The 11617-nt window shown below is 48.1% G+C and overlaps 1 protein-coding gene across 1 annotated transcript; it reads left to right on the plus strand.

Annotated features, from left to right (window-relative positions):
• Window positions 1–2320: 2320 nt before the first annotated feature.
• Window positions 2321–10904, plus strand: LOC149353047 (uncharacterized). Its single transcript, XM_089575759.1, has 2 exons — window positions 2321–2446; window positions 8214–10904. Exons 1-2 carry the CDS (start codon window positions 2321–2323, stop codon window positions 9159–9161), a joined length of 1074 nt encoding a protein of 357 aa, XP_089431885.1. The 3' UTR covers window positions 9162–10904.
• Window positions 10905–11617: the final 713 nt, after the last annotated feature.

The following is an 11617-nucleotide window of genomic DNA, read 5'->3' on the forward strand; positions in this document are numbered from 1 at the left end:
GCAACAGTAACGCATTAGCATTAGTTCCACAGCGCACAAAACACAACGCGATTCTTGGAACGCGCGACACGTGCTCGTCCGTGGACGAACGCCGATCGCCACGGAAGAGCCACATGGGCCGACCGACAACTTGCGGGGCTGCATTGCATCGCGCGCTGCCTCCTCTCCTCTCTCAGTGACGCCGTACACAAGCCGATAGACGGGTTTTCGTTCGCAGCACTGTTTTAACGCTAACGCATCAAAGAAAAGCAGGCTGAGCTAGCTTCCTACAGTTGAGCTCGGTACTCCGGCAGCGACTAGGAAACAGAAACGCTCGTTAATTAGTGCCCTGAGAGGGTAATATTAAATGTTATTAAAATTATTTTGACTTTACGATGAAATTTTGCTACTGCCCTCGTTGGGCACATTTGAATAGCAGAATTTAAGTCCTTGCTCAGTGGTTAGCGCGCTCGGCTGTTGAGCTGAGTACCCGGGTTCAAACCCAGCCACACGGCGGCAGTGTTTTGATGGAGACGAAATGCAAAAAGGCACCCGTGTCCTGTGCGATGCCAGAGTACGTTAAAGATCTCCAGGTGGTCGAAATTATTCCTGAGCCCTCCACTACGGCACCTCTTTCTCTCCTTTCATTCACACCTTCCTCCCTCCCCTAAAGACGCGGTTGAGGTGTCCACCTAGGAGTAAGGCAGCTGCTGCGTCTTTTTTATTTCCTCAAAAATTAAAATTTTTCACCTGGCTCTACGAAACCAACCAAAGAAAAAAGAACAAACAAAATAAATTGTCTCGGCCGCGGCGGTCACATTTCGCTGGAGGCGAAATGCTAGAGGCCCGTGCACTATGCGATATCAGTGCACTTTAAAGAACCCGAGGTGTTGAAATTATCCAGAGCATTCCACTACGGCGCCCCACATAGCCGGACTTGATTTGGGACATTAAATAACACAAAACTAACCATAAACCCATAAACGAGTGTTTCGCATTCCTAATGGCCGCCGGAATACGAAGTGAAACTGGGATTTCCAAGAAGCTAGCGCAGCCTGACTTGTTTTTCAACTGGGTAAGGCTAAAGAACAAACCCGGTGTTGTATGAAACAGTTCTGACGACCAAATTCCATATCAGTGCGAAACTTGAACTCGAACAATCCACCGGGTAGCTGGGAGAAGCATTCTAATGCGCGCGTTTATTTCCTTAATTTGTCTGTATATGATACTATTTCAAGAGTATCAAGTAGGCACCGCTTCAAACGCCGCTGCGCATTCTGGTTTCATTTTGCCTACCCTGCTGTGACAATAAAGAGCTGCATTTCCTTATTTTTAAGTCATGCAAAGGGCGCTATGCAAGTATTTTTCACATCGAGCACCGCATTGCATATTAGCGGATGTATTTGTGGTTTTAAAAATTACTGGATTTTCAGCGGATTATGAAAGCAGCTCAAGCGAAATGCTTGGCACCGAGGCGGGAGTACCGCGTCGTCGCTCTGTATAAGCGGATGTTATGCCATCGCCAGGATTCTCAAACACACTACACCTTCAACATTACACCTTCGGATGCCGCTGGACGGGGGATCGACAGGAAACCACGAAAACCCTTCCGCAATCCGTAAGCAAACGCACATCGCTTCGTAAGGAAGGGGGCCCCAACGGGGTTGCGGGGATTCCTGTTTTTGCAGCTCCACAAGCTCTCCCCCACTGATTCGGCTGAACGAAGTTACATCAGGTGAGGCCCGGGGCCCGTCTCCTCGTTCAGGTTTTCTCGCTTCATACGTGTCGGTCGAAGTTCCATTGCCCGTGGTTTCATATACTAAGCAGGTTAGATTAAATGGGCCCCCTTCTTCAGCTGTCGAAGGTGAGGCCCTGGGCTGCAGCCCCCTTAGACCCCCCCCCCCCCCCCCCTTTTAATCCAGCGCTGCCATGCAAATTACGAACGCATCAGAGATGCGCTGAAGCCGCTGTTTTGACGAACTGCAACGCTGCAGCATGCACGCGCGTCCGTTCACTTCGGGTCGCAGCCGTCAGTACTACTATCAACCTTGAATCATTGTCAGCCGCCCCACTGAAGACAAGCTTCGCTGATAAAACAAAAGCGCAAGTTTTTTTCCGCTTATTTTCTTTCTTTTTCGAACACGCGTTCACTGCATTTGCTTTTCGGGCGCCTGCTGGCGCTGTCGACATCAGCTTGGCACGAAACGTGGTGAAGACAGCGCAGGCATATACTCCTTCTGAGGTCGCTGTTGCTTCATAGGCTGTGCGTTACAGTAATGTGCCCCCATATGAACACCGTTTGAAGTCGGCATCGTTTCAGCAGCCTCGGTGAACGGCAGAAATGTTCAACACTGAGATAGCGCAGTTTCTCAAGACCTTGTTGACCACGCATGTGAAAAACGAGCCAGAATCCTTTGAAGGCCCACCTTCGGTACGCCAGGCTGTCCTTCACAAAAGGGGAACAAAGGTAGGTCTGGCGTCTGCTGGAGTTCTTTCTTTATTCTACCGAGAGGGTCACTAAAACCGGATGGTGTCCGCTTGTCTGCTGACACGGAAACTGTTTCAACACGTATTTCGCTTGGTCTGGTTTGGCTTATTAGGTTTAACGCCCCAAAGCGACTCAGGCTATGGGGGACGCCGTAGTGAAGGGTTCCGGACAATTTCGACCATCTGGGGTTCTTTAACGTGTATTGACATCGCACAGTACACGGGGCTCTTTGCATTTTGCCTCCAACGAAATGCGACCGCCGCGACTGGGATTGAACCCGCGTCTTCCGGGTCAGCAGCCGAGCACCATTCAACGCATATTTGTAGGCGTAACTGTTCTTATGCAACGCTCACACACCAGGGAAAACACGACAGACAGCCTGCAGTAAAAATTTCCTAGTGCTTGTCGCAGTGACAAGAGGCAGCTGAGATACGCTGTTCTCGTGAAGCAGCGTCAAAGATCAAACAGCGCAGATCTTTGCGCGTTGCCTCCTGATTAAAATGACCTTGAATGGTTCGCCCTGATGTGAACCCGTGCTCCTCGTTTGCACAATTCCAGCGAATGAAAAGAGCATTTAAATTTGTTTGCGAAGGATAATACTGGAACATTCTTTTGCAGTTTGCTTTAATTGATCGTCTGCTGTTGCGCGGGATCTTTTGCCTTATCTTCGCGTCTAGTATTTCTTAGTTTACCACAGTTTTGTTAATCCTGATGACCCATAAGGAATTATACAGGGCAAGGGGGAAGGTGCCTTTAATGGTGGTGCAAATCGCAACCAGGGGTCTTTTTTGTAACGTTTCCTTTCTTCCTTTCTTTTGGCCCTGTGTCACTGGTTTCCGACGTCATGGCCTCCCTATGCATCGGAAAGCCAAAGCTTACAAAATACGGCCCCAGATAAGTCAAGCAAAAAAAAAGACGTGTCAAGAAAATCCAGTTAGCAAGCAATGGAACACCTAGCGATCATAGTGAAAGCAGTCGGTTACGAAGTAAAGCTTTTGTTTTGCTGCTTATTGCATTCTTTGCCGAATAGCCAAAAATGGTGGGGCTGAGAACAGTATCCATGAAGGGAAGGAATTTTTTTTGTCGGGAATTGTCAGTTTTCGATTGTGTGACCAGAATTAGGCACCTCTGGTGTGACACAGAATGGCATATTTTGGGATTATCTAATCGAATTCTTCGTCAGTCAGCCAGGTTTTCTAACGGCAACGTACTTTAGTGTCCGTTGCACTTTTGTGCCTATTGCATAGGTTCCCCGAAAGTGAAACAAAGCACGCGAGCGATGGACAAATTGCTTCACAGTGCGCTCCAGCAATGGAAGCGCATGCGGACATCGAAGTTGCGGCGGACCCACCCTGCCATTTTGATGCTCGCCTCATCGTTGGCGCGGGTAAAGTGCGGCGCTTCCGCCAGTGTTCGTCAGGGGTGCCTTAATGCTTCACTCAGGAATTTATCGCTGCAGTGCATCGTGCCGAAAGGGTTGTTCTTTGGCATTTCGCCAATTTACGCTGACATAACATATGCATACGGACGTGTGCCATACTTTACAATGTTCATTTCTTTAGCGTTTTACCATGGTTTAACATGGTGACGATAAGGGCATGACGCCGTGGAGAATGACAGCCAAGCGAAGCCGTGAACCACGGCAGGCACGCGGGCACGCGCTCTGAAACTTTGCATTTGCGTGCCAGCGATAAATCCCTGCATGAAGCATTAAAAGCGTCCCTGACAAACACTGATGGAAGCAGTGTGGCTACGCCCGTGCTGGCGATAACATGAGCATCAAAACAGCGGGATATGGGTCCGCCGTACCTATATCCGGATCCTTGATGTCTGCATGCGCTTCGGCTGCTAGAGCGCGCTGGGAAGCAATCTGACCACCGCTGGCGTGGCCCTTTTTACTTTGGGGGCAGCCGTCTGACAACATATAGATATATACCTGTCTTTAATAAGACTTCAATGCTTTCAGCAATGTTACCTAACGTGACTAGCATACAACTGCAGCATATTCAATTTCAGACCGGGTGTGTGCTTTATAAGCGGCACGTTTCAATTAAACGCTAGAGGGCCGCAACGAGCGACGAAGGAAATCGAACGTTCGGCTAGCAAATGACAAGAGGTGTGGAAATCTGGTAACGGTAAGAGTGGGGTAGACGCCCAAGTACAATGCTTCTCTGACACAAGGCTGATGTCATCGAATATTCACTTGGAATGCAGAGACGGCTTGCGGTATGCAGGGCGTCTAGCGACCTGGAAAACTTTGCAAACCTGCAACTGTAAGGGAAATTTTGTGCATCCGAAAAAATCCGGGAATTATCAGGGATACCATCAAGAAATTGGCGAAGTCGGGAAAAATTACTGACTCATATTAACGCGATGGTCTGCCGTGAATCGCAACAGAACTGCGCGCGTGTCGAACACATGGTCTGGTCACGCCGGTATGACATCTTTGTTTCGAATGCGCATAAAGCGTGGCATCCTATCCCTTTCATCTGCCCGCATAATGCCACCTGATACCACCACTCGCGTGAACCAATAATTAGATCACTCTGCGGCGACCCGCATTGGGAGAATGCAAAAGCATTGACGCCTCCTCGGAACTCGTCGCCTCTCTTTATCATCTTTGTGTTTGTTAATTAATTTAACTACTGAATTAGCGTAATTATCTCATACTTTAATTAAACATCGACTTATTTGCTCTTTATACCTTCTTTTATCTCAACCTGTTTGGTTTTTCAAATTTGGCGCAGTGGTTGCTTTCTCGTTCACTTACTATATCCCCGTCCAGCCTATTCAACCGTCCAATGGTTTTTGCTGATAATTAACTAATTAATCTACGTCAATTAAACTTTTGTTCAATTAATTATCAATCATAAAATACATTTTAATTCATTTCAAACTTATTTTCACTACTTTGCCTATTTTCTTACTATTTTGCCGTACACGGTTGTTTTCCCGTACACTCACTATATCAACTTTTTCGACATTTCTGGCTCTAATTAACTAATCATCCTATCGACATAACTTTTTTTTTTTGCGCAGCATCCTCACATTATCCTCTATCGATCGCATCCATTCGTTTGATGCTACCTCTTCTGAGAACGTCACAGCTGCTGCGGACACGTTTTGCGGACACGACCCCGGCGGCATAGCCCAGAAATGCTTTCGCATTAATAAAGCAGCACAAAAATGTGTAAGCATGATTTTAAGAAACTCCCGAATCTAAGCGCTGAAATCAATCTGGCTCTAGCCGCCGCGGTGGCTCAGTGGTTACGGCGCTCGGCTACTGGCCCGAAAGACGCGGCTTCGATCCCAGCCGCAGCGGTCAAATTTCTATGGCGGCGAAATTCTAGAGGCCCGTGTACTGTGCGATGTCAGTGCACGTTAAACAACCCCAGGTAGTCGACATTTCCGGGGCTCTTCACTACGGCGTACCTCATAGCCTGAGCCGCATTGGGACGTTAAACTCCCATAAACCAAACCAATAAATCTGGCTCTGTTGGTGCGCTGAGAACAAAAATTGCTACGTTGATTCGCAGTTAATTGTGATAGCATTAATATGCCACTTACCACTGAAGCTTGCGGTGCGGCGAAACCGATGCAGAAGGGCTTAGCGGGCTTAACAGCCGGGCCCTTAGGGTACTTAAATAAATCAATAAATAAAATGTCCCATCAAGAAAATTGTTTTGGGAAGGTTTGGAACATCATGCCTTACAGAGCTATGCCACAGCGGTCAGGGAACTTTGACTAATATAGTTAGGGAACACACTGCAGTCAGCGAACTGGAAGCGAGTAGCTTGTTACACTCCCTGGGTATGCAAGTGACATACCAAGGCAACATCCATAGAAAGTTTACGAGAAAATAATTGATTTCCAGTTTAGCTGATTTTATTTACTTATTACATACTGGCGGTTCTTTCCAGGACTAAGGTAGGAAGGAGACAAACCGTGCGCAATGAGAAAATATACAGAGCGAAGCGAACACAAATTCACAACTAAAACATTATATTAGGAGCTACATCCCCTCCCTCGAAAGAAAATCTAATCGCTAGGGGCCGAAATTAGCTTTGTGCGTTAAAACCCATTGACGTTCTCCTTTGTCGAGCTCGAGATGCTGTAGACTCCACGTTATAGCAGGCAGCTGATTTCATTCATGTGCGGGTGAGCTGTAAAAACGAATACTTAAAGCAATCTTTAATAACATTAATTTCGTTGACATGCCGAGTGCGTTTATTTCGTGTTATGCACGGTGTGCGCTACTTGATATAACATTTTCTGTTGATCTGAACCGTTTCATTAATAGTACGATGGAAAAGACGCAGCCGTTTATGCTTCCATCGAACGCAAAGGAGAGGCAGGTTGTCTGTACCGTAAAACGTAGTCGCTGAATCTTTCCTCGTGAAGCGAGGAAATATGAAGTGTAATGCACGTCTTTGTACTTGTTCCAATTCCTGCACTGGCACTTTTTTTTTCGGGTCCTATACACATCGCACGCGTACTCCAGCAATGAGCGCACCAACTTTTTATAGACAGTTAGCATTGTTTCACTTTCAGCGAATTTTAGTCTTTTCCTGAAGTAGCCTAACTTCTGATTAGCTTTGCTAATTGTGAGCATAACATGTGGCCTCCAGTTCAGGTTTGAAATAATAGTTACCCCCTATAGGTACCGACATTCATTTGTACTTCGAACCGTGTTTCCTTGTACAGAACACCCAAAATGGAATGGTTGGTGTGATATAGTCATGCATGTTGCTAAGTTAATTGGCTTCAGTTTCGTTTCCCTTCACGGTGAACAACCGAGATTGTAAAATTTCAACAAGAACCGTGTAGAGCTGCCTTCCTTTGTTTGATTTAATGTACTGGTATTCAAAATTTGTGGCGCCGATTGTTTCTGTCTTTGTAGATTGAATGTCATGGATTATGTGCCGCGAATGTCAAACCGTCCAAGATGGACATATCGTCAGTCGTGCGGGGACGTACCTTGAGAGAGCGGTAAAGGATGTCAGCCAGCGAAATTCGACCCTTAGCCGTTTTGTAATGCATTGAGTCAAGGCCAGCAACAGGCTCGCCTGCTGCGCCACGAATCACGCTCGCTTACGAAGAACAGAAAATACATCTAGCATTTGCTCTGAAACCATTTGTGTACTCTGCTGCAAATCGATCTGACCACAGACGTTCTGAGCTGTTAAGGACACGCTGAGGTAGGTGGCTTAGGTGAAAAATAATTGAAACCATTATGCGCAACAGTACCTCAAGTTTCTTTCTTGTTATTCGACTGAAAGCGCCACCCCCCTCTCCCCTCCCCCCCTTTTCGACTTGGCTTATTGGGGTTTAACGTCCCAAAGCAACTCAGGCTATGAGGGACGCCCCCTTTTTCGAGGAAAACGAAATAAAAGCATTTTGCGGCTTCTGACTACGCCCATCTGCATGGTATCTATCCTATAATCTTGCACGGTCCTATATTTGATCTTCCTCAAGTTCTCTTGCTGTGGTGGTTATTTTTTATATTTTAGCCTAATAGCGTGCTTTCAAATAAATCTCACAAGAGCGCTTATGCCTCTACGTTGGTTTCATCTCGCCTGTCGTTTTCAAGGCAGAGCGGAACCGAACACGCTGGCTGCATTTAACAACGTCTCAGTGGTCAGTTCTGGTGAAGTGTTTTGTTTATGGAACAGCACTTGAAAGGAGGTGATGCATGCAGGCTTGTTGCGATACTAAAGCTGGAAACTTTATTGTCACTCATTTGCAGGGATACTACAGCTTCTCGTGGCAAACCGCAACTGGCGAAAAATGCGTCTCTGGGACAGGAAAGGTCCTTCCACGGCAGGTATCGAAGCTTCTCAAGCGCCGTCACGCCTGCGGCGGTCTTCCCTGCTTGAGCAAAATTTCGCTGTCGAACGCCACCATCGGCGCCGAGTGGAAGGTGGTCCTTTCGAGCGACGTCCGCAAGCTGAGCAGCCTCTGCCCGCGCCTTCGGGAGATCTCCTTCGACGGCTTCAGCTTCGGTGCCGCGCACCGCAAGAGGCGCGTCAAGCTGCGCGACCTTCCACAGTGGATGGTGTCTCTCTCGCTGCGCGGATGCGTGCTCGACATGAAGACGTTCTTCTCGGCGGGGCCCGCCGAGCACTGCGAACTGACCACGCTTGACCTGGGCCGCTGCTTCTTCCTCAACGACGACAAGGCTCGCAGCGGGAGACGGCCGTCGTGGCCGTCGCTCCCCGCGCTCGAGAGGCTCTGCTTGGAAGGCTGTCCGTTCCTCATTTCCGACGCCATTTTAAGCGACATTCTGCTGTGCTGCCCGGCGCTGCAGGTGCTGGATCTGGAAGGCACGTCGCTGCAGAGCTCGGTCGACTTGGCGCTGATCGGAAAGTGCCTTCCGAAGCTGAGGGAGCTCTTTGTTGGCTGGACGGACGTGAAGGACTCGACCTTTCTGGCGTTGCAGCGCGGGTCCTTCGAGAGCCTCGTCACCCTGTGCCTCGTGGGAACTACGGTGACTAACCTGGGCGTGCTGGCAGTGTGCGGCGTTTGCCCGCTGCTGCGTGTAGTTCGAGTGAACATGGGACGCTGCGCGGTCAGGAGGCTCGAAAATGTGGATGCCTGCACTTCTGTCAACTTCGAGGTCGCTTGCTTCAGGAGTGACAACGTGCACGCTGTTCTGCGCCACGAAGGCTGCGAGCACTTTCGGGAGCGCGTGTGACTGCGAGCTCTCGCAGGACGCGCACACCCATATGACGAGCGCTGAAATCGACAAGCTGGATTCATATCTTCCGGCGCATACAAGTAGTCAGTGTTAGTATCTTCATTTCAGTGCACCGATTTTTTTTTTTTTTTCACAGCTGCCGCTTCATCCGTTGATTCGGTGACTTTTGCCACAGTGGCAGGCAAATCCCTCAGGATCGCTTATTCTGTTCAGCTGTTTCGCTACTCGAGAAACGGCAGGCGAGAGCGCAGCTGATTCTTTAGGGGAAGTATGAGGGCACGAGAAATGTAGAAAATTAAGCGTTTCTGGAATTGAGTCAATGCCGTGCAAAGAGTCTTGCACTTCGGCAGCGCCCTTTAAATTCGCATGTAAGTAAAAAATAGAAAGAAAACTACGTTTACGCGCAGCACAAAAGGGTTGAAAAGGTGGAGTGAACAGGAGTGGCCTCGGTTTCGTCTCTGATCCACACCTAGATGTAGTGCATGTCATGCCGATGGGCACATGGGGCTTCTCGTGATATGTACCACAGGACGAGCAGGTGCACGTGATCTAAGCAGTGATCGTCACCGCATCGACGCTGCTCTAACAAATAGCCGGCCTCCGGGCGCGACAATGCCTTTGCCGCCGAAGAGCAAATCTTTCTCACCGAAGCCGCTGCGGCGACTGAATAAACCGCCCTCTGCTTCTCATTCAACCCGCAACCGCATAATACGTGCGTTTCGTGGCGTGGACGACACGCCAACACGCGAGGTCACTGAACCAGGAACGATGAGGACAAAAAAAAAATCAATAGCACTTTAGCCCGGAACCGCATTTTGCAGCTGCTGAAGGGCAAACTGTTGCGGTAAATACCGGGAACGCTTGCGCCGTGATCACACCTTTGTTTTGCAAGCGCATCGTGTGAGCAATTTACATACAGCAGGCCGTTAAGCTCGATCTTGTCTTGCTCTTTCCGTTTCCGTAACGCGAAGTTTCGGCTTTGCGGATCGATTTTATACTTATTCAAGTCAGGAAAGGTAGAGCCACTCAAGCACTTTCACTAGTAAGCGTCCTTGTTTTACAGCGCTAGAGCAATATATGGGAAGGTGAAGTCTTGCCCATAGTCGTCTGCATAAATTAGTCCGGGAGCCTATGTAGATACAGATGTAGAACTACCCTTTAGCGCTTGCGTGATAGCAGCTGCATCCCGAGCGACCCGAAAAACACGATATCGCAGCTTGGGCGACTTTATGATTCTGCGCCATGACAACATTCGCTATTTATTAAATATGTTCTATTAGAACATATTTTGCATGCCGACTGGTCAGTGTGCGCAACCAAATCTGTAAGGCTCAAGGGGCAGTCGACGCACAATGGCTGCAGTTTATCTCACAAATGGTATGCGGACTGCCTCAATATACTCTCGCGACGCCGTTGTCGTTCGGAGGACGTTGGCAACATCTACGTCATGCTAATAAAAATGACATCTAATCGCAACGCTGTACTTTCCGCCAAATGCTTCTCGCCAAACTGGAATCAGTTCTCTGTGCTCTTCTCTCGGTCATATATGGAACACATCTTGAGCAGATCATCTGCTTGGCCTCTTCAATGTCAACGTCACCTGACACCATAACTTTCGTACCGACGTGGCGCGATGAATGCAACCAGCTCTGCAAACTGACTCGCATCTCGGGTACCTCGAGCAACAAGTGTATGGATTAATCACGCAATAGACGGGACATTCCGCATTTGAGCAATCATTTTCTGACCACAAAGAAATTGTCACCCATTAATAAATTTGACGTATGTGCAATCTATGTGGTGTTTTGCTGGATGCTGGCCTCGACGATGCTAAGACAGCACGCGCAAAAAATTTACCATACTACCACCAAAGATGGTGCAAATTTCGGCGTTAGGTGTATATGCTTCACCATTGCATTACTATTATGTGGTCGTGCTCTCTAATCGACAGTATAATCTACTCGATGGCACCTCCTTTCATCTTAAATCATCATAAATAATCTTGTGCGCGTCCCCCAGACCCTCTTTGTCCTTCCACTCCAAGCATATACCGCGCCTTTTTCTAATTATCTTTTGACTTGCAGTTATCTTTTTGCCCCTGTTCATTTGTTTTGATTGGTTTAAGCTTGTGATTGCTATCTCTCACATCTATTTTTTTTTCTTTTGTCTTCGAATTACAGGAACACCAAAATGAGGAAATGAAGCAATGGTAAAGCATATAGCTAACGCTGGATCCTCTTGTGCCGGTAATTACTGCGACAGCAGCAGGAACCCCTTCAGGGGTGGGTAGCGGTAGAGTTACTGTATATGCTACCAAAGATAGCGGCGCTCGGTGGCGTTCGTCATAAAATTCGCTGATTGGTCAGAGATGCGACGTCACAAATGACGTCGTCGTCAAAAAAAAAAGCAGGAAAACATGGAAAAAGCGGCGGGAAAATCCGGTTAGAGCCAGA

The sequence above is a fragment of the Amblyomma mixtum genome, chromosome 3 (assembly GCF_055824585.1).
Source record: "Amblyomma mixtum isolate Tamu chromosome 3, ASM5582458v1, whole genome shotgun sequence".
Taxonomy (NCBI): Eukaryota; Metazoa; Arthropoda; class Arachnida; order Ixodida; family Ixodidae; genus Amblyomma; species Amblyomma mixtum.